General features: G+C 34.1%; 1 protein-coding gene and 1 non-coding gene across 2 annotated transcripts; both read right to left on the reverse strand.

Annotated features, from left to right (window-relative positions):
• Window positions 1-2,537: 2,537 nt before the first annotated feature.
• On the reverse strand, window positions 2,538-2,644 carry LOC139869591 (small nucleolar RNA R71). The gene has a single exon (XR_011766194.1). It is a non-coding gene; the product is annotated as a small nucleolar RNA R71 (small nucleolar RNA).
• Window positions 2,645-19,916: 17,272 nt separating this feature from the next.
• Window positions 19,917-20,897, reverse strand: LOC139868766 (uncharacterized). The gene has a single exon (XM_071857107.1). It carries the CDS (start codon window positions 20,895-20,897, stop codon window positions 19,917-19,919), a length of 981 nt encoding a protein of 326 aa, XP_071713208.1.
• Between the last annotated feature and the right edge of the window lie 3,546 nt (window positions 20,898-24,443).

Here is a 24,443-nt window from a genome sequence, read left to right on the forward strand (position 1 = left end):
AAGTTTAAATAAGCATAATTCCTTTATTTCATATTTAATTGCACTTTTAATTATCGCACTTTAATTTATTGTCATTTTAATTATCGTACTTTTTAATTATCGCAATTTTATTTATCGTCATTTTATTTATCGCAATTTCATTATTGTCATTTACTTTACACTTTAAATTAAATCTTTTATATATTTAATATTTTACATTAGGTTTTAACTGCGACTAAAGTTTTAAAATCGACAAACCGGTCATTAAACGGTAAAAACTCCCTTTTATAATAGTAATACTACTTATATTTATATTTATATTTATATTTATACAAATATAGTTTTAAAAATATAGCGTTAAACCTGGCTAGCTCCCTGTGGAACGAACCGGACTTACTAAAAACTACACTACTGTACGATTAGGTACACTGCCTATAAGTGTTGTAGCAAAGTTTAGGTATATCCACTCTATAAATAAATAAATAACTTGTGTAAAATTGTATCGTATTTAATAGTATTTTGTAGTAAATATATAACTATTTCGTATACACCTCTAATCACATCAAGTATTTTTGGAGCCGCTGCCGGGGCCAAAAAATGCCGAAAGCGAAACGCTATATATAAAAAAAAGATTTTTAATTTACTTTTGTAAAAATACGTTTTAAATATTAAAAATACAAAAATAAAAAATATATATATATATATTTTTTTAAGAGTTGTTTAAAATATATAAATTATAAAGTATTTTTATTTCTATTTTAGTTTTTTTTAAAATTTAAGTTTTTATTTATCTTATATAAATAATTTATATAATTATAAAACAAAAAATTAAAAACAGAAAAAAAAAAGAACTCGGCCCGGTACTGTAGCAGCCCAATATTTGGCCTGGATCCGAGGCTCATGCATTAACATGAGATTTTAACTATTAACCCATGCGATCGCATGGCTTGATTTGACAGGCCTGGTACATAAGCTGATCGAATTAAGGTTACTTAATAATAATTATTATTATTAATTATTTACACTAATTAGGGTTTATTAATTAATTAATTTCTAATATTAGTTTTTTTTAATTTGTATTTTTAGTTTTAATTAGTTTTAAAAAATTATAAAATTAATACTTTTATAAATAAATAATATAAAAATAATATTTTTATAAAAATTGTACTTTTTACAACTTTAAGTTTATTTTTATATTTTGTATCTTTTTATTTGTTTTAGCGTAATATTTGTATTTTTCGTTCATATTTAGTTATAAGTCATCGTTTTTGCCATAGTTATTTTTATTTTTAGATTTTTAGGATTTGCCGTAAAATCCCTTAAGTGCTTTTTCTTTAGATTAAGATTTAAGTTCTTTAGAATCTTGCGACGCCGTTTTATGATTTTAGTACTTTTTAAGTTATTGCCGTTTTGGATATAGTATTCCTTTTAAGCTTTAATACTTTTAGACGCAACTTTTAATTCTTAGTTTTTAGACTTTTAAGTTTCGACGCGCTACGTTCTTTTTATTATTTTCCGACCTTTTATTTTTTCGACGTTTTTCGACGCGCTCTTTTTCTTTCTTATTTCTCAACGCCCTAGTTTTTAGGACATAGAATTTTCTATTTCTTCTCTAAAATTTCTTTAAATTTCAACGAAAAATTATTTTAAGTGGTTAAATTGATAGACATCCAAAATTTTCTGGTTCGTAGTAATAGTTGGATTTGTTAGTGGTGAGCTGTGGGCTTCCGGTTTAAAGGGTCCTGGCTACCTGCTGCATCTATTGGCTATTCGAAGCGTGGGCAAAATCAGAAAAGTCTATTAATTTGATAACTTATATAATTTTTATCTTTTATAACTAATAGGATATTCAGTGAATGCACCGAGCAAAACGTTCACCACCTTTCATGCGTTCACCACCTGTAACTCGATCAAGACATCTAGCCAATATTGTCGCCGTTGATTTTTCTTTAGAATCCTCATCAAGTCGACCAAGTACTCCAATTCAAATTTCCGATAATCCATTTTTTGAACCAGACCTCACAATTGAGAATCCGAAGGATATTCAGGGACAATTCAGAGATCCTGAACCACTAATCTTTTCTCCGGAACCACCAATCATTCAAACGAAGATTGTCGAGGAACAACCCATTAAATCAGAATCCTCTAGTGATTCAGATTCAACAAATTCAATAATGGAGAATCTGGAACCTCTAAGTATGGAAGACCGAATGAGAGCTAAACGCACTGGCCAAGGTCACGCAATTACTCAACCAGACATTAATGCGCCAGATTATGAAATTAAAGGACAAATCCTACATATGGTAACTAATCAATGCCAATTTAGTGGTGCGCCGAAGGAAGATCCAAACGAACATCTTCGTACCTTTAATAGGATCTGTACTTTATTTAAAATTCGAGAAGTGGAGGATGAACAGATATATCTCATGTTATTTCCCTGGACTTTAAAGGGAGAAGCCAAAGATTGGTTAGAATCGTTACCTGAAGGGGCGATTGATACATGAGATGTTTTAGTTGAAAAATTTCTTAAACAATTCTTTCCGGCATCTAAAGCCGTGAGACTTCAAGAAAAAATTATTACGTTCACGCAAAAGCCAAATGAAACTTTATATGAAGCGTGGACAAGATTTGGAAAGTTATTGAGAGGATGTCCGCAACATGGTTTAGAGTTTAGACACTTATCAAATAGTACAAATATTCTACCAAGGATGCGACATCACTATAAGAAAAGACATCGATATAGCAGCTGGTGGTTCCATTATGAAGAAAACCGCAACTGAAGCTTACAAAATTATTGATAACACCGCTTCCCACTCACATGAGTGGCATCAAGAAAAAGATATCGTTAGATCATCTAAAGCGGCTAGAGCCGATTCTAGCCATGACTTTGATTCCATTTCCGCAAAGATAGATGCTGTCAAGAGACGAATGGAAAAGATGACTAAAGATATTCACTCAATACGAATTAGTTGTGAGCAGTGTGGAGGACCACATTTGACAAAAGATTGTCTCAGTATTGAACAAACAATGGAACAAAGAGAGAATGTTTCATACATGAACCAAAGGCCTGGAAATAATTATTAGAATAATTATCAACCGCCAAGACCAATTTATAATCAAAATCAGAATTATAACCGAAATGTTCCATACAACAACCAACAAGGTCCTAGTAATCAACAAGTGTCTAATAATACTTACAATCAGCAAAGACCTATTTTTCAAAATAAACCACCACAAACCGATGATAAAAAGCCAAATTTTGAAGATATGATGTCAAAGCTAGTTGAATCTCAAACGCAGTTTTTCACATCTCAGAAACAAACGAATGAACAAAATGCTCAAGCATTTTGAAATCAACAAGCTTCTATTCAAAATTTGGAACAAGAAGTAAGTAACCTAGCACGGTTGATAGGTGAAAGAAAACCGAGAAGTCTACCTAGCGATACAAATGCTAACCCTCGGAATGAAACAGCTAAAGCCATTACCACAAGAAGTGGTATTACACTTAAACCACCTGAAATACCTGTAATTTCTGATGACTCTATTCCTACTCCACAAGAACCACAACCTGAGCAAGATAAGGAAACAGAACCGGTAATTGAAAAGGTTAATGAAGATAACACAGTTAAGGCTAAACCTTATTTTAAACCATACCAACCACCACTTCCTTACCCAAGTAAAATGAGAAAAGAGAGACTTGAAGCCGAGCAATCCAAATTCTTGGATATGTTTAAACAAATAAATGTTAATCTTCCTTTCATTGATGTGATTTCAGGAATGCCAAGATATGCTAAATTCTTGAAAGATCTAATCACAAATAGAAAGAAAATGGAAGAACTCTCGGCTGTTACTATGAATGCTAATTGTTCTGCAGTACTATTGAATAAGATACCAGAAAAACTTTCTGATCCAGGAAGTTTCACAATTCCATGTTTTCTGGGTAGTCTTAGTTCAATAGAAGCATTGGCAAACTTAGGTGCTAATATAAATTTAATGCCGTATTCACTATACGCTAAACTAGACCTTGGAGAATTGAAACCAATACGAATAAGCATACAACTAGCCGATCGATCAGTAAAATATCCTAGAGGGATAATGAAAAACATGCTAGTTAAAGTTGGTACTTTAGTATTTTCAGTAGATTTTGTTATTCTGGACATGGAAGAAGATTCTCGAGTTCCTCTAATATTAGGAAGACCATTCTTAAACACGGCTAAAGCAATAATAGACGTGTTTGGTAAGAAACTGACCCTAAGTATAGAGGACGAGAGTGTTACCTTTTCAGTTGATAGAGCCATGCAACAACCACAATCTGCAGATGATACATGTTATTATATTTAAACTATAGATTTACATGCAGAATTGTTAGAAGAATTTCCAGAATTACAAGGAACAGGAGAATGTTCTTTAGGAGAAGGAACTGAACCGATTGATGAAGCTGAAATGTTAGCCGCACTTATGGCTAATGGATATGAACCAACAAAAGAAGAAATTCAAATGCTAAAAGAGGAAGACAGATATCGATACAAATCATCGATAGAAGAACCACCGACATTAGAGTTAAAGCCACTTCCAAACCATTTGGAATATGCTTATTTACATGGTGAATCTGAATTACCTGTAATAATATCGTCTTCTCTTACTGAAAATGAAAAATCTCAACTCGTTTCTGTGCTAAAAGCTCATAAACCAGCTATTGCATGGAAAATTCATGATATTAAAGGCATAAGTCCTTCGTATTGCACACATAAAATCCTTATAGAAGAAGGTCATAAAACGTATGTGAAACGCCAACGAAGACTAAATCCTAATATGCAAGATGTTGTTAAAAAAGAAATTATTAAACTGCTTGATGCAGGTTTAATTTATCCAATCTCTGATAGTCCATGGGTAAGCCCAGTTCAATGCGTACCTAAGAAGGGTAACATGACTGTCATCAAAAATGAAAAAAATGAGCTTATTCCTACTAGGACTGTAACAGGATGGCGTGTTTGTATTGATTATAGAAAATTAAATGACGCCACCAGAAAAGATCACTTTCCCTTACCTTTCATTGATCAAATGTTGGAAAGATTAGCCGGAAATAGTTACTATTGTTTTCTTGACGGTTTTTTCGGATATTTTCAAATTCCAATAGCACCAGAGGATCAAGAGAAAACCAAATTCACGTGCCCTTATGGTACTTTTGCTTATAAAAGCATGCCATTTGGACTTTGCAACGCCCCTGCGACCTTTCAAAGGTGCATGATGGCGATTTTTCACGACATGATAGAAGAATGCATGGAAATTTTCATGGATGACTTTTCAGTTTTCGGTGAAACATTTGAAACATGTCTAGTTAATCTTGAACGAATGCTTATTAGATGCGAATAATCAAATCTAGTTCTTAATTGGGAGAACTGCCATTTCATGGTTAAAAAATGCATCGTTCTTGGCCATAAAATTTCAAAGGAAGGAATTGAAGTGAATAGAACTAAAGTAAATGTAATTGCTAAACTTCCACATCCCACCAATGTTAGAGGAGTTAGGAGTTTTCTAGGGCATGCCGGTTTTTACCGACGTTTCATAAAATATTTTTCTAAAATTGCCACTCCTATGAATAAACTCCTAGAAAAGGATGATCCATTCATCTTTTCAGATGAATGCATCAAATATTTTAATATTCTTAAAGAAAAACTCACTAATGCGCCGATCATGATAACTCCAAATTGGAATCTACCGTTTGAACTCATGTGCAATGCAAGTGATTTTGCAATGGGAGCCGTTTTAGGACAAAGGATTGAAAAATGATTTCAACCAATATATTATGCTAGTAAGACGTTACAAGGAGCACAAACGAATTACACAACTACTGAAAAAGAAGTCCTTGCCATTGTCTTTGCTTTTGACAAATTTTGTTCATATCTCGTTCTAGCAAAAACGGTGGTCTATACTGACCATTCTGCTCTTAGATACCTATTTTTAAAACAAGATGCTAAACCACAATTAATCTGTTGGATCTTACTCTTACAAGAGTTCGATATTGAAATCCGAGATAAAAAGGGAGCATAAAATCTCGCAGCTGATCATCTTTCTCGTCTTGAAAATCCTGAATTAGAACTTCTCAATGAATCGGCCATACAAGATAACTTTCATAATGAATATCTATTGAAGATAGATTATAGTGAAATTCCATGGTTTGCAGACTATGCAAACTACTTAGTATGTGGATTCCTTGAAAAAGGATTGTCATACCAAAAACGAAAGAAATTCTTCAGTGATATAAAACACTATTTTTGGGAAGATCCACATTTGTTTAAAAGTTGTCCCGATGGAATAATACGCCGATGTGTATTCGGGGATGAAGCTAGTCAAATCTTAAACCATTGTCACACATGACCAACAGGAGGGCATTATGGGCCTCACCTTACAGCAAGAAAAGTTTACGATGCTGGATTCTATTGGCCTACAATTTTCAAAGACGCACACCTTCTTTGCAAATCCTGTGATGCTTGTCAAAGGGCCGGAAAAATAAGTCAACGTGATGAAATACCACAGAATGTCATTCAAGTATGTGAAGTATTTGACATATGGGGTATTGACTTTATGGGTCCATTTCCAAAATCTCATAATAATCTCTACATTCTCGTTGCCATTGATTATGTATCTAAATGGGCGGAAGCACAAGCTCTCCCAACTAACGATGCACGAGTTGTAGTCAACTTCTTAAAATGTCTTTTTGCAAGGTTTGGAACACCGAAAGCTTTAATAAGTGATCAGGGTACTCATTTTTGTAATAATCAACTTGAGAAAGTTCTCAAAAGATATGGAGTAACTCATAAAATCTCAACTGCTTATCATCCACAAACAAGTGGACAAGTTGAAAATACCAACCGAGCATTAAAACGTATTCTAGAGAAAACTGTAGGATCAAATCTGAAGGAATGGTCAATAAAATTGGAGGATGCACTCTGGGCTTTTAGAACAGCCTACAAAACTCCAATTGGAACCACACCTTTTAGACTCGTTTACGGAAAAGCATGTCATCTTCCAGTAGAAATTGAACACAAAGCATTTTGGGCTTTGAAGACATGTAATCTGGATTTGCATGAAGCTGGACGTCTACGGTTAAGCCAACTAAACGAATTAGAAGAATTAAGACATGAAGCATATGAAAATTCGTTAATCTATAAAGAAAGAACGAAGAAATGACATGATAAAAGAATCAGAAGTTCAAAAGAATTTAAAGAAGGAGACATAGTTCTTCTTTGCAATTCAAGATTCAAGCTATTTCCTAGAAAATTGAAATCAAGATGGTCTGGACTATTCATAGTCAAAAGAGTTTTCCCATACGGAACAGTAGAATTAATAAATTCAAATGGGATTGAATTTAAGGTTAATGGTCACAGAGTTAAACATTACATAGATAATCTAATGGAAGTTGAAGATGAAGTTAATCATAATTTCGACACCACAGCTAACTAAGTGTGGGAAGGTTCAAATCTTTTTAGGATAATAGTTATTTCTGTTAGAGTTAGATATTCTATTTTCGTGTAGTTCTCGAGAATGGAATCCGAATGGTCTTTTCCTAGCAGACCCTAAAGAACTAGTCTTCTCCTCCCATTCTGAATTTTTATTTTTTTTAGGTTTTACGAGATGAAGAATTCCTTTGATCTGAACCATGGTCTAATGCTACACGCTATGATTACTAAACCTAATAATGACACCCTTCCGAGTGAATTGGTATCATTCATAAGAGGAAAAATGGACGAAGTAAGAAAAGAACTCAGAAAAGATCATCATAAGATACATTTTGGTAAAGGAAAATCAAAATCCGCAACAAAAAGAAGAGCACGACACCTTGAAAGATGTTATAAATGCAGAAAATGGTCACATGAAGGTAAATGTTCAAATAATCAAACATATTCAAATACCGAATTTGTTACTCTATGCAGAGAAGGACCGTTCATATGTTTAGAAGAAAAGATATTGAAGAATCGAGGTTATGCTTATGTAGCTATGGAAAATCAAATCATACGAATCTCCTATGAGTCGGCTAAAGCAGGTCTCTGAGAATTCTTTCTCACATGTAAGTATGTACAGTTTTTATTTTTTATTGCTTTTAACCTTTTGATAATATAGGGTGATCTGTACTATTGCTCCTACAAAGGATAGTAATTGCATCCGACACGATATAGACCATAATCAAAAGCATGTCACGGGACATTACCTTAACAGTTGCTTGTTCAACGCTTTCCTTTACAACTGGACGGTAGTTTACCGAAAGGTAATATACGGAGCAAGTATACTGGACGTGTTGCTTTCCCAATACAAGGTTAGCAAGTGGGTGACACAAAACCGCAAGTTTTGAGCTAAAATTTTCAAATCTGAAACCCACAAAACCCACAAAAACAATTTGCAAACACCGGTGAAGGGTTATTCCGGAAAACTTATCTAGGGTAAAAGCTAGATTAATTTTCAAAAGATCAAATGTTTTCATAAAGATCCAATTTCCTTAAGGATCTAAATTTTCATAGTCATGTGAGACTGTAAACCACAACGTTACTATCATTGTTCATACTGCCATATAGAAATCACTGATGTACAAAGTGTGAAGAATAAAGAAGTGATTCTAGTATTTTTATTTCAAGACTATATTGCTTGAGAACAAGCAACGCTCAAGTGTGGGAATATTTGATAATGCTAAAAACGAACATATATTTCATAGCATTATCCCTTAAGAAAGACAAGCTTTTAGTTGCAATTGTTCTATTTACAAGTGATATTCGTTTAAATAATAAAAGGTGAAGACAAAAGATAGATTCGACGATTTGAAGACGCAAACGACCAAAAAGCTAAAAAGTACAAAGTACAATCAAAGTGGTTCAAATTATTGATGAGAAACGTCTCAAAATTACAAGAGTACAAGATGCAAAATGCAAAGTACAAGATATTAAATTGTACGCAAGGACGTTCGAAAATCCGAAACCGGGACCAGAGTCAACTCTCAACGCGCGACGCAACGGACTAAAAATTACAAGTCAACTATGCACATGAATATAATATAATATATAATTAATTCTTAAAATTATTTATATATTATATTATATATATAAACCGTCGACAAATAAACAAATAAAAGCATGTGAGCTGTAAAAAGTCACCATGCGATCGCATGGCCTGGAGGTGCAATTTCCATGCGATCGCATGGCCCCAAATTTTGGGTCAGATCCTATAAATTTCGCAGTTTTGGTCGAACTGAACACATCTTTTCTCTATCTCTCTATCTCAACATAATATATATATATATATATATATATATATATATATATATATATATATATATATATATATATATATTATAGTTTTAATTTTAATTTTAATTTTAATAATAATAAGGGTATGTTAGCGAATGTTGTAAGGGTATAAGTCGAAATTCTGTCCGTGTAACGCTACACTATTATTAATCATTGTAAGTTATGTTCAACCTTTTTAAATTAATGTCTCATAGCTAAGTTATTATTATGCTTATTTAAATCGAAGTAATCATGATGTTGGGCTAAATATTTAAGACGGGGTAATTGGGCTTTGTACCATAATTGGGGTTTGGACAAAAGAACGACACTTGTGGAAATTAGACTATGGGCTATTAATGGGCTTTATATTTATTTAATTGAATGATAGTTCGTTAATTTAATATAAAGATTTACAATTGGACGTACCTATAACCACATACACTCGATCGGACGCGATGGGCGGGATATTTATAAGTACTAATAATCGTTCATTTAACCGGACACGGGAATGGATTAATAGTCAATGGACTTATTAAAACAGGGGTGAATTATATACAAGGAAAATTGGTGTAATTATAGTTTAAGTCCCCAATTAGTTGGAATATTTTACTTCGGATATAAGGATAATTTGACGAGGACACTCGCACTTTATATTTATGACTGATGGACTGTTATGGATAAAAACCAGACGGACATATTGAATAATCCAGGACAAAGGACAATTAACCCATGGTAATAAACTAAAATCAACACGTCAAACATCATGATTACGGAAGTTTAAATAAGCATAATTCCTTTATTTCATATTTAATTGCACTTTTAATTATCGCAATTTAATTTATTGTCATTTTAATTATCGTACTTTTTAATTATCGCAATTTTATTTATCGTCATTTTATTTATCGCAATTTCATTATTGTCATTTACTTTACACTTTAAATTAAGTCTTATATATATTTAATATTTTACATTAGGTTTTAACTGCGACTAAAGTTTTAAAATCGACAAACCGGTCATTAAACGGTAAAAACCCCCTTTTATAATAATAATACTACTTATATTTATATTTATATTTATATTTATATTTATATTTATATTTATATTTATACAAATATAGTTTTAAAAATATAGCGTTAAACCTGGCTAGCTCCCTGTGCAACGAACCGGACTTACTAAAAATTACACTACTGTACGATTAGGTACACTGCCTATAAGTGTTGTAGAAAGGTTTAGGTATATCCACTCTATAAATAAATAAATAACTTGTGTAAAATTGTAACGTATTTAATAGTATTTTGTAGTAAAAATATAACTATTTCGTATACACCTCTACGCACATCACTACTCCTATTCCCATCACGCCGCCTGCTCCAGTCGCCGAGCCAGTTCCAGTCACTGAGTTACCAGAGGGTTGTCACCTAGTCACTATTCCCATTTCAGTGGAGCCACCAACGGCCCAGGCATTTGAGATCACTGGGAGCATACCTGATGAGGAGCCTTTCCCAGACTTATCCCACCTGGAGATGCCGTCAGACTTACGTCTGGATTCATTACTAGGCCCGGAGTTGGATATAGGGCAATCTATCAAGTACTTGCCGAACCTATAGGATGATGAGATCTTCAGATACTTCGCAGAGCCGACTCAGAGCATTGACCATGATAGTATCCCATAGACTACTTTATCTTTATTTTATCTTTTAAGTTTTTATCTTTTTAAAGCATTGTACTGAAAGTTATATATAGTGGAAATGTTTCCTTTCTCTTTTTGTTCTTCATGCAGAAATATTATCAAAAGAGACTGGTCCGTAGGAGATTGACCGTAGGAAGGCCCATCACTAGGAAAGTAACACGACCATAGGGAAGTGATCCTTCCTCAAACCTGTTTCGATTATAACGCACTAAAATCTCTAAGTGTGGGGTAACCCCCGCAACTAACTTAGAATTTTAGAAGTCAATGTCCTTAATTTATATAGTATCAAAATATTCTTTCGAGTGAATATTAGGGACAATGTTCTTCTAAGTGTGGGGTAATGGGTAAAGGTTTTTAAAGGTCGAAGTTTTAATAGTCAAGTAACCATAAAACGCCAAGTTTTGAAAAATTCTTTTGTCCAAAAGTAATTAAGCAATGGATATTGGGTAATTTTGAAAAATTCTTACTTTGTTTTTGCCCAAAAGATCTAATAAAATTGATAGAAATCGGTTTTCCGAACATTTATTAGAACGGAACGAATAAGCTGAAACTTATGTTTTGTGTCAAAAGATTTCTTTTAAGAAATATGTAAAAGGCTACGCATGATCAAGCACGACCCCTACTCCTAAAAAATGATGAATCTTGGACCCAAAGTATCTGTATGACCCATCAAATCTACAGTACTTTATTATTTCAATTGATGAGCGTGCCGGTGTACGGTTCAAGTTAGAACTTGGTTCAGACATACGTTTCAAGACCAATGGTTAGTAAGCGCCATACGTGGTGCAGGTGCGATACTCCTTTCGAAATCATTCTGAATAGAGAAGACAAAAACCCTCCGTTTTCGTTTCCATTTCACGCAATTTAAACCGACCAACTTACATAAAGAGTTGATGAATCAGAAATATTCACCCCAAATTCACTCCCAAAATACACCATTTACCATTCACTCCCCTTTCCATTTACCAAAAGATCCAGAGATTAATAAAGAGATAGATCGATCAAATTCACTTCAAAAGCACTAGTTAAAAGATTCCGAACCCCTGATTGTTTTTTATAGGTCAAAGACCTATTTTCAGTGGATTATCACTTCCTCTCAGGGCACCAAGAACGAAAGACAAAAGTTATGAAGAAAGGGTATTCCGAATATATATATATATATATATATATATATATATATATATATATATATATATATATATATATATATATATATATATATATATATATATATATATATATATATTATGAAAGAGCAAAGTCTCTAAATAAGGCAAAAAGAAACCCAAGGAGATGCCCTGAAGAAGAATGCTGGAAGAGCAAAAGAAAATTCTAGACAAAGTCTTAGCAAAATCTGCCTCTTCCGAAGAAAACCTTTACGGAATTCTAAGCCATTCTCTATCCAAAATGGATAGTCTGAAGAATCAAAGTCTATCAATTCTCTCAAAAATCAAAAGATCTAGATACCTTTCACCGAATCATAAATTTTCAACCAAACCCTATAACCCGTCTTCCTCTCGAAAGAATGCTTAGAAAGAAGATCAGTGCCGTCCTTACTTAACTGGTGGAGATATCGATGCTTTACCAAGCCTATGATGAGAACTGTTACACGACTGGCTTCTGAGAGATAATAAAATTAGAATAGGACACCCTAAACACTTGAGTGATACGAGTGATCCATCATTGAGTAGCCTGATCATGTATACTCTACATCTGAGAGTTGGAAAGTATGCCTTTTCCACTATGGACGCAATTGAAATCTAGCGGCCAAATCATCGAAGCTCGAATCTTTTTCTAATACTTTTGAAAAATGTGCCGACTTCTGATGAAGGCATAATAAAAAGATCTACGGGTAGGGCAAGGGAGAATCTATTAGAAAGATCCTTATATTCTCGCTTTTTGCTTGAGGACAAGCAAAGCCAAGTGTGGGGTATTTGATATCGGGCAAAAAGTCACGTTTTTACCCCCCTAAATTAAGCCCTAAAACAATAAAGACTAAAACTTCGTCGCCAAAATTATCGTTTTTTCATTTGATTTTGTAGATTAAGTAATTACAAAGGCGATGCAAAAAGAATCAAGTAAAACGGAGCTAAAACGAAGATTCTAGAGCGAAAACGGTGAAAGACAAGAAATCAAGTTACGATCCAGTGAATCAAGGCTTACCAGCACCAAAAACGGCCTGCCATACGGCCTTCCAGTATGGGGTACGGCCTGCCAAATGGTCCAGCAAACGGCCCCTTAATATGGCTTGCCATGCAAACGGCCTGCCAAATACGGCCTGCCAAACGGCCTGCCATACGGCCTGCCATACGGCCTGCCAACAGTTTGCAGGCAAAAATGAGGTCTATTTAAAGGGCTCTCCATCCATTCTAACACACACTCAACTTGCAATTCATTTTATATTTTCAATCTTTTAGTTAGTTTTAGTAGTAGCTTAGCTTTTATTTTTCGGAGGATATCCCGGCGAGTCCCTGCGATCTCGGGCAGATTCGTTCGGCCTTTTCAGGTTTTTATCCGAAACGCTTGTCTTTTGTATTAAACATGTATTCTTACTTTTTATGTTTAATAATGCTTTCCGATATTACCATGATAACTTAGTTTATCTGTATGTTGCCATGATAAAAGTTTGGGTTAGCGTAATTATGTTAATTTAGTACGATTACTATTATAATACGGAACTAGGAAGTCTGATAGATTTGTATGCTAACATCTTAAGGATTGACCAACCTAGGTTGTGATCAGGACTTGTCCACCTATATGAAATTAGCTACTTCATAGGATTAAGACCCCTGGTTATACTGTGTCTGAAGATTCTATGAACTCGGTATGACCGGAGTTCCGGAGAGGCATCTAATGCACTTTTAGGACATGGAACTTAGGAATTGAGACATGAATGACCTAGTATGCCTATTGACTGTTTCGAAGAGACCTCTTAGGAGCTGTTAAGATCTAGTTAGTGCCTTTACTATATGACCCAAGCCTATTGCATGTTCTTGTTTGATTGTTGCCCTAGGTCTTAGTCATACCAACTGTTTAGGTATTCATTATGTTTCTATCTGCTTCACTATCAGTATATTAACTGTGATGCTGTATAATGTTTGAATTGTTGAGATCTCATTAGTATGATGGAATGGTTGTTAGTTTCCATTTAAGGTTTTGCCAACTTAAACCGACGGACTCCTTCCGTTTGTGATCAGTGTTCAATCAACACAGCACGTTGTTATTCAGTTACCTAAACTAATAACGAGGTTTAGGATTAGAGCTTAAATCACTAATAAACCTAGTAATCTACTGAGGACAACCTCCGAGGTATTGTTACACTTCAGTTATACTACCAAGTGACATACTTCTCACTGCTCAAAGAGAACTCCGAGAGTTCAGAGATAAGTAGGTCTGTGTAATTGGCTCATCCAACCAGATCTACATCATTCCAAGCATAGTCTTACCATAAGCATAATTACCTTTCCCTAACCCAATACTGATATCTTGGTCAACATTTCCCTGATCTGCATACTCCGGATATCCTTCCACTTTATTTACTTTTCTGCATTTAGGACCTTTAGCTAAAATTAACTACTATCTTTTATTCAGGTAATTTAACTAAAATAAAATTATCCACTTGATCTTTAATTCTTTAATCATCATAAAAATACGACACTAGGTTAACTTACACCTTCTACACCTTAGAAAGTAAAAGTAAATTTAGGCCTCACAAAATATAAATAAACGAAGACACTGTGTGCTACCGAATCGGACATCCTACGACTTAATGACACCGCACAAATAAAACCGTCCGTTAGTGGCATATCATACACCTCTTCATTTAGATCACCATGGAGGAAAGCATTGTTGACATCAAGTTGGTGAATTTCCCAATTCTTTTGTACTGCCACAGTGAGAAATGTTCTAACAGTTACCATCTTGGCCACTGGTGCAAAAGTCTCTTTGAAGTCAATGCCTTCTTTTTGAGTGAATACTTTGACTACTAACCTGGCTTTACATCTTTCCACTGTGCCATATGCATTATGTTTAATTCTATACACCCATTTGTTACTAATTGGCTGTTTATTAGGTGGTAAAGTAGTTATGATCCAGGTATTATTTCATTCAAGAGCTGTTATTTCTTTATTCATTGCTTTATTCCATCTTGCATCTTTGGATGCTTGTTTATATGAGTGGGGCTCATGTTCAGATTGTAGGGAATTTATAAGGTGCTTGGTGTGTGGACTGGTAATATTATTATAGTTTAGAAAGTTGGAGATATGATGTTTGTGATGAATGGAGTTAATTTTGGATTTAGTTAGAGTATGATGATAATCTTGTAGCTTGACAGGGATGGATTTTTGCCTAGTAGATGCTTTAAGGTTTGTGGTGTTTGCAGTTGAAGTATTTGTGTGGGTATAGGTTGTTTTAGTGTGTGTGCAGTTTCAGATAGGTTATTTGATTGAGTTGGTTGTTCTTGTGAGTTAGAAACAGATGGTGAGGAGTTGGGTGGTGTGGGATTCGATTGAATGGTGTCATTTGGTGATTGAATGGTGTCATTTTGTGTAGAATTGGAGTTTTGTGTGATTGAGGAAGTTGTTGATAGTGGTGTTGGAAAGAATAGTTGTTGACTTGGTGGTACAGATGTAGATGTGTTTGAAGATGGTATGGATGTAGATGATTTGTATGGAAAGGTGTGTTCATGAAATGTCACATGTATGCTGACAAGAGTTTTGTTGGAAGTCTTATCATAGAGTAGGTATCCTTTTTGATTTGCAGGGTAGCCTAAAAGTATACAAGGTATGGCTCTAGGTGCAAATTTTTCATTTAGGTGTTGATGGACAAAGGCTAAACATCCTATGGATCTTAAATGTGAAATGTCAGGTGTTTTGTTGTGGAGATATTCATATGGACTTTTGTTGTGCAGAATCCTAGAGGGTATTCTATTGGTGATATAGGTTGCTGCTAATAGACTATAACCCCAAAAATGTATAGGAAAGTGTGCCTGGAAATGAATTGACCTTGCCATCTCTAGTAAATTCCTATGTTTTCTCTCAACACGTCCATTTTGTTGTGTTGTATATGGACAAGAAGTTTGGTGAGTGATGCCTATGGTTTGAAGGAAATTGTTTAAGTCTGTGTTGATGAATTCTGTGCCATTGTCTGACCTGATGCATTTGATGGTAGTTTTGAATTGATTTTGAACATAGTTGTGAAATGTTTTGATTGTACTAGTAACATGGTGTTTTGAGGGTATGAGAAATGTCCATGTTGCCCTAGAATAGTCATCAACTAGGGTTAGGAAATAATTACATTTGTTTACAGTTTTGTGTTTGTATGGTCCCCATACATCAGCATGAACAAGTTCAAATATTATAGTAGCATGTGATAGACTGGATTGAAAAGGTAAAGCATGTTGTTTAGCAATTGGACATATAGTACATATATTGCTAGAATCACAGTTACATGGTCCTATAGACTTTATTCTCTTGATAGTGTGGTATGAACAATGACCTAACCTAACATGCCATAAAAGAGAATTTGTTACATCAGAAAGTACATAATTGATGGAAGAGTTGAGTGATTTTGATTGTGCTTCAGGGTGAATGATGTATAAGCCATCACAGAGAGTCCCATGGGCAATCTCCTGATTGTTGCCCTGAAAAATGCATTTGAAATGGTTAAAGTTGACAGAAAGTTTTATGCCTTTTGTGACTTGACTTATGGATAGAAGATTGTATGTGAATGTAGGAACATAGAACACATTATGAAGGGTGAGATCATGTGTTAGTGTGACAGAGCCAGTTGTGATTACATTTATCTTGTGTTTATTTGGAAGGGTTATTGAGATTGGGATTGTGTGATGTTTGATGTCATGCATTTGTTTTAAAGATATGGAAATATGATCAGTTGCCCCACTATCTATAACCCAAACATTTTTAAGATGTGAGAAGAGTGATGCAATGAATGAAGTCATACCGGTTCCTTGAGCTTGAGTTTGTTGCATCATAATCATCATTTGATTGAGTTGGTTGTGTAACTAGTCCATCCTTGCACTTATCACATCACTTTGATTGTTGGTTGTGCTGGTTCCTTGAGTTGGTTGAGCCTATGCAGCCTGTGACGACCCGAAAATTTCTGACCAAATTTAAAAGTTAATCTTTATATGATTTCGACAAGATAAGCAAAGTCTGAAATATTGATTCTCAAAATTTTTGAACTAATGTTATATATTTAGTTAACCTTTGACTATTGACCGACTTTTTACGAACATCTATTTGTAAATAGATATATATATATATATATATATATATATATATATATATATACAATAAGGTGGAATATTAATTATTAAAATTAATTATAAATAACTTGCAATGTGTATTTAAAAACTGATTTATGTATATTAAATAAAGATATATACATATATATAATTTCAAGTTATTTAGTAAACGATAGTAACATTCATTTATTGATTTGATTGATATTTAGATAAGTTAACTAAAACATTTAAGATGAACAAGTAAAACACTAATTTGCTACAGTATTTTTGAATTGCTACAGTACCCGAAAAGCTACATTGTTTTCGAAAATTACTATTTGCTACAGTAAAAATCATTTTGCTACAGTAAAACACTATTTCAAAATGAAAATGTATGTATATTTTACAAATGTTATAAAATATAATATTAACTTAGATATAAAACGCTTTGATTTAAAATAATATTATTATATATTAAGACGTTAATTTATAGACGCAAATGACCAAAACACTCGATCGTACAAGATATGCTTTCGGGTAATATAGTTATTGGTAATGTAAGTCTATATATTGACAAAGGTACGAGTCACGAAACGTAGAATGCAAGTTATTAAAGCATAAGAAGTAACGTCCGAAAATCCGAAACCGAGACATAAACCGAGTATTAACGTACGAGTCAACGGACCTAAAATTACAAGTCAACTATGCACGTGAATATAATATAATATATATATAATTAATATAAATTATATATATAATAATATGTCGACAAACAAGAAAACAAAACACAAATGAGCTGGCAGACCACCCTATGCGATCGCATGGGAAATGGCCTGGAAAGCCATGCGATCGCATGGCCCCAAAATTCTGGCCAAGTGCTATAAATAGCCACGAATTCGGACGAGTTCTATACACCTCTTTCATTCTTATTTTTCTTTCTTTCTTCTGTAAATATATTTATATTTATATTTATATTATTATTATTATTATTATTATTAAGATAAATATTATTATTATTATTAATCTTATTATTATCACTAGAAGTGTTATTATTATTATTATACATAAAATATTACGACGAGGTTATGCCCAAACGATTTCAAAACAAGCTTTTCGAGCGGGATAGAGCTAAGGAAATCATGAGTTATAGCTATGGAGGTTATGGGTATTACTTGGGGGTTATGATCATGAGTTAAAGGTCAACCTAGCATTTATCATTTTCGTTGCGTCTACGTACTTTCCTGCAATATTGAATCACAATATTGATACGTGAGCATTCATATTTTACCTTTTATATATTAATAGTGTATCCATGTCTAGTGCTCGAGTATATATGTTTATGCATGCTTGTATGCTAAATTTCGTCGTTAGATAGTTTTATGTTGAATCACGAATTTAATACATATACTACTGATATAAGGTATATGATATGTATGTTATTGGAAAGCTGGCGAAAAATTAATAACTTTTCATTTAGAATTCGCGTGATTTCGATGAACGAATTAAAAGCTATAGTCAACCAAATTATGATTGACGTTAATTGAAATTGCTTTTGAATCTGCAAATTAATATTTAACCAACTTGTTTATAAGATTAATAAATTGGATTTTTGGATACTACTAGTCGAGTAAATGGATTCTTATATAAAACATGTCTCGTTTTGTTAAACAATTGTCAAAGTTGACTTTTTGAGATGAATTTTGTTAACTTTTGCATGTCGGTCTCGAGCATTAGGATTGTGATACACTATGACCTAACCTAGCTTGTTAGACATGTATTGACCAACTTATGTTCTCTAGGTTGAGATCTACGGTTATTTTGCATTTCGAGTTTCGGTCACATTTCGGTGAATGACCTTATGTGCTGCTAAGGTGAGTTTCATATGCTCCCTTTTTAATTGCTTTTGCAATCTATATTTTTGGGCTGAGAATACATGCACTTTATTTTAAATGCAATGGATACAAGTACATACTAAATTCTACACCGAGTTTGAACCGAAAATCCCTTTTAGTAACTAGTAACTGCCGGTTATAAGAACTGGTGGGCGCGAGTAGTTATATATGGATCCATAGGGCTTGACATCCCCGTCTGTTCCAGGTATAGAAACCCTAGCCTGAACTATAAAACAGACGTATGCTATTTGTGGTTAGTACACGTTGGTTTGCGTGTATTGTACATTTTGGTTGCATGTATGTTAAAACAGGGGTACTTATTATATAGACGTTAAAGTTTAGTTACCAGGGTGCTCAATTTTGTAGAATATTTTGATAAACGTTTCTGGATGAAACAACTGAAATCTTGTGATCCACCTTTATATACAGATTATGCGCAACATTAAAACTATGAACTCACCAACCTTTGTGTTGACACTTTTAAGCATGTTTATTCTCAGGTTCCTAGAAGTCTTTCGCTATTTGCTTATATGTGATACAAGCTATGTGCATGGAGTCATACATGCTTTATTCGAGAAAACGTTGCATTCACAAAATCATCACCATGTATCTTATTTTGACTGCATTATCAACGGATGTAATATTGTAAACTACTAATTACGGTGATTGTCTATATGTAGAAATCATCAAACGTCAAAAACCTTGGAATTTGATAATAAATTATGATGTGCCTTTTCAAAAGAATGCAATGTTTACAAAACGTATCATGTAGAGGTCAGTACCTCACTGTGAAATCGATGAATGATGTATTCGTCCAAATGGATTTGGACGGGTCATCACACAGCCTGTGATGTTACCCCATCAGTAAAGATGCTGTTGATTGCTCTTCCCTTGTTGTTTGACTTTTGTGGAAACTTTCCATGGAGTGGATGCCCTATTGGATAGCCAATATTCTTGTAACATTCATCACTTGTATGTCCTTCTCTGAAGCAGGTGCTGCACTTTATTCCAGTCTTGAAGGTTGATCTCCTTTCTGTGTTAACAAGTGGTCTTGTGAACTTTTGATGATTGTTGTTTGCGTATGACCTTGGTGTGTTGCTGGTTATAGACATGACTGCAGGTGCATTAGGCTTTGGTAATAAACCCTCTCTCTGCTTTTCTTCGTGTTTAATCATGCCATATGCTTTGGCTGTGGTAGGAAGTGGTTGTATGAGCAGTATCTGCCCTCTAACATTTGAGTAGCTGTCATCAAGTCCCATTAGGAATTGAAATAACCTTTTTCTTTGTTCCCTTTCTCCATTTTGTTTACCATTCTCACATGTGCATGAGCAAGTGTACATGTATGGTGCTTCCAGTGAGTCTGTTTCATCCCAAAACCCTTTGAGTTTGTGATAATAAGCTTCAATTGAACTGTTGTTCTGCTTTAGCTGTGCAACATCATTGGCTAGCTGATACACCCTATGTGCATCAATTTGTGAGTAATGTTCTTGCAATTCAAGCCATACATCCTTTGCAGAACTTACACAATTTAAGCTATTACTTATTTCTTCTGTTAGTGTGTTCAAGATCCAGGAGATGATCATATCGTTGTTTCTCTCCCAAAGTGGCCTTAGGATTGAATCTTTTTCTGGTTCTCTGTATTCACATGTGAGTATCTTTAGCTTGTTCTTGGCATTGAGTGCAATCATCATGGACCTCTTCCAGTTGCCATAGTTATCTGAACCAGTTAGCTTCCTTGAGATGAGAACTAAACCAGGATGATCGTTTTGATGAAGATATAATGGATTATTCGATGAATTTGTGTCTTCAATGTTCATTGATTCGTTGTTAGTTAATGATATTGTTGGTGAATTTTCGATGTGATCAGACTTTGTTTTGAGGTTTTTGGTTGCGGAATTTTATCAAACAGTTGATGTGCATGAATGATTTATTTTGATTTGCAGGATTGAGCTGACGCTCTGATACGATAAAGTGGATTGAAGATGTAGATGAAGATTAAGAATGGAGAAGAAGATGAAATGTAAGAATTGTATATTATCAACTAACTAAAAAAGAATTAAAGAATGATCCTATTTATCTTATTACATCTCAATGAAGAAGAACTACCAACTGCTACATTTAACCAATTAACCAACTAACTGATTCTGTTACATACGGTTACAATAAATAAGTGAGTGTAGATGCTTGATGTAAGTTGACCTTGTCTTGGCTTGACTATCGTTGACTTCAGTCTTGGCCAGAGAGTTTATGGAGTGTGTTGGTTGATCAGCTGTATAAATAGAAGGTGTATGATGTAATACACCTTTAGAACATGAGTTCATTTTGTAAAATAACTAGCTACAGAATGGGCCGCCGATTGCCGCACCACCGTTCGTAATGTATTCGGTGGTGCACGTTTATGTAGTTGGGTGGTTATTATAATCTACATAGCTATAGTTATTTACATATCAAAAATGGCTATCATAGGAGTTCAGATAAGTACACAACAAAGTTTATTTTGTTACAGACATAAGTGTTTACTTTTACTTTATAATTCTACTTTCTACTCCTTGAATTCCATGCTTTTATCTTCGGGGAATAATGCTCTATTTGTTTATTGTTTGCGGCTTTCTTTATCTTGTTTGTATAGGATGTCTATTGCGGTAGTTGCAGTTGCGGGTTTGTTTACTTCCGAGTGCTGCGTTTCTAGATAATGGTTTACCGATGTTAGTATTATGTGTTGTAATATTTTTGATTTAACGTGTGTGTTTGTGTTATACCTGGCGCGTCGTTTTTGTCTAGCGTAATTTTTTGGTAGTGGTGTTGTAGTGTCTGCTATGTTTGTGGTTGGTGGGTAGTGTTTGTAGAATATGAATTTTGGTTTTTCTTTTTTACTTGGTTGAAATGAAATTGGAAAGTGTGTCTTGTCCCTTCTTGGTTTTTAATTGCTTGTGGCAGTATTTTTAGATTGTCATATCCCACTGTGGTGACCATTGTTTGAACAATCTATCCCGACTAACTTATCTGTCAACGGTGAGAAAAACATGAGCATATCAGCTCCCGATTCATCTGTAAATGGTGCCTTTAAGTTGTAACTATCATAGGGTAAGTATAAATATTATGTATCGGGAAACGAATATTTTGGCAGATTTGATGTATTACATCTTACAGAAGCTTCAGCTGGTATATATTTTTGTAGATTGTCTTTTAGGACTAAGTGATGACAACACTGCGTAGCGAAAACAGTGCAAAAACAGGATGATTTTTTTAGCTTCTGATACTTATATAAGAAAATGCATATCTTAATTTACAATAATTAAAAAAACATGTGTTTGTGATTATACAGTGAAAGGAAAAAAAAGCTTCTAACTAAGAATCGAATGTGGGTTCCTTTGGAAACAAAATCTCCCCATTTACCATATGTACTACCGGGGCATACATATTGCAAGGTTTAAAAATAATATAGAACAAATTCTATAACATGTATAAACGACACGTAACTAAAATTAAACGACACAAAAGTGCTAGATTAAACAAAAATTAAACGACACAAAAGTGCTAGTTTAAACAGTGTAAGAAATGGATATTTATGGATGAGAAAAAGGACTGGACTGGTAAGAGTTGAATTGTTTACCTCATGATACATATGACTAGAGATGATAGAGGAACAACAGATAACTCAGTTGAGGTACAATCATCATAATCAGATGGTCGTGATGATGATAATAATCGTGATGAAGGAATGTCAACGGACTGAGAAGAGACGGGTAACGAGACTTGTGAATCGTCATAATTTGAGAATGCCAACAACACAAGATCAGTAGGTGTCATCACTTCAGAGTAGGAAATACTTCCTCATCAGATTTGAGCATGATTGATGATGTGATTCGACCACTAGCATTGTGAGACAACGATAACTTTTATACTAAGGATTATCCCCCAAAAAATACATCAGTATTGTGAGGTGCTAATTCATGAGGAGATTTGTGACGAAGATACGAGAAAATCGGACATCTAAATGTTTGGAAACTGCAGTAAGTCGGAGTAGTAGAAAACAATAAATCATACGAGCTCTTAGATTTTAACCCAAGTGATGGGAGACGGTTAATAATATATGTGGTAGTAGCCATAGCGTCTATCCATAAGGATTCAGGGGAATTTGCATACGATAACGTAGAAAGTCCGGTCTCAGTAATGTGTCGATGCTTACGTTCAACACTCCCAATGTGTTGAGGGGTGTATGGATAAGACATCAGGTGATGAATGCCATTATCAAGAAGAAGTGAGTGAATCCGTTGCTTTAAGAACTCAATACCTCCATGACTTTGAAAGTTTTTAATATTGCAACCAAATTGATATTGAACAAGCTTCAATAAGGCAACAAATTAATATATCATAAAACTAAGTCTTGGTTATAAGCAGGTAAAACCAAGTAAATCGTGAGTAGTTATCTACAAATAACATAATATCGTTAACCATGTGTAGAAGTGGCAGGTGTCGGGCCCCTATAGATCACAACGAATTAAGTCTAAAACACTAGACGACCGTTTCTCATAAATATCAAAAGATAAAAGCTTGAATTTAGAAAGTTGACATGAAGAACATAAACTTGGTATCAACGAAACCCTTAATTGTCCTTACTTATTCAATAAGGAAATAACATCAAAATTTACATGCCCTAGTTGACGATGCCAAAGGTCATATGATCCACGTAAATTGCGAGTATATAAGTGTGATATGAATGTCTTTTGTCCTCGCTCAAGTACGTACAACTCGTGATGCTTTCTACCCGTGGCTAAATCGATTTTGTGTAGTTGTTCTCAATTAGAAACAACTTATTTAGAATAAAATGTCCAAAGGATGATCATTTGTAAGTTTGTTTACCGGAAGTAGGTTTTTAGTAAGCAACTTGATATCATTAGAAATAGTAGTAAAACGGTGGTGAGTAATGGCCAAATTCGTATCATCACCTATAGTGACTTTATCAGTAAATGTGTAAGGAGTTTGAGAATCCAAGATAGAAGATGATGGTGTCATGTGAGCTGTAGCACAAGATTCCATACACCAAACAGGTGTGTAACATGATAACCGACTTGAAAAGCCTGTGCAAGATTCACATTATCGCCATGACGAGCATATGATGGCAACTTAGGGCAAACAGTCGTGTAATGTCCATTAGTTCCGAAGAGTTGACAATGAGGGATCGACCTCGGTGTGTTGAGAAATAATATTATCGTTGCGACGACATCTTCCATAGTTGCTACTTGGGAAGGTACAAATGGATTTAGATGAAAAGGACCGGGCAATAAAAGCAGTCATGAAAGATCTGAATAATAACAAAAGAGAACTATAAGAACAAGTATAAAGGATAACTGAAATGCTTG

This window comes from Rutidosis leptorrhynchoides, chromosome 9, assembly GCF_046630445.1.
Source record: "Rutidosis leptorrhynchoides isolate AG116_Rl617_1_P2 chromosome 9, CSIRO_AGI_Rlap_v1, whole genome shotgun sequence".
Classification (NCBI taxonomy): Eukaryota; Viridiplantae; Streptophyta; class Magnoliopsida; order Asterales; family Asteraceae; genus Rutidosis; species Rutidosis leptorrhynchoides.

What these genes read in the sequence shown, in the direction of transcription:
- LOC139868766 (XM_071857107.1), bottom strand. Translation starts at nt 20,897, where the DNA reads ATGAACATTGAAGACACAAATTCATCGAATAATCCATTATATCTTCAT.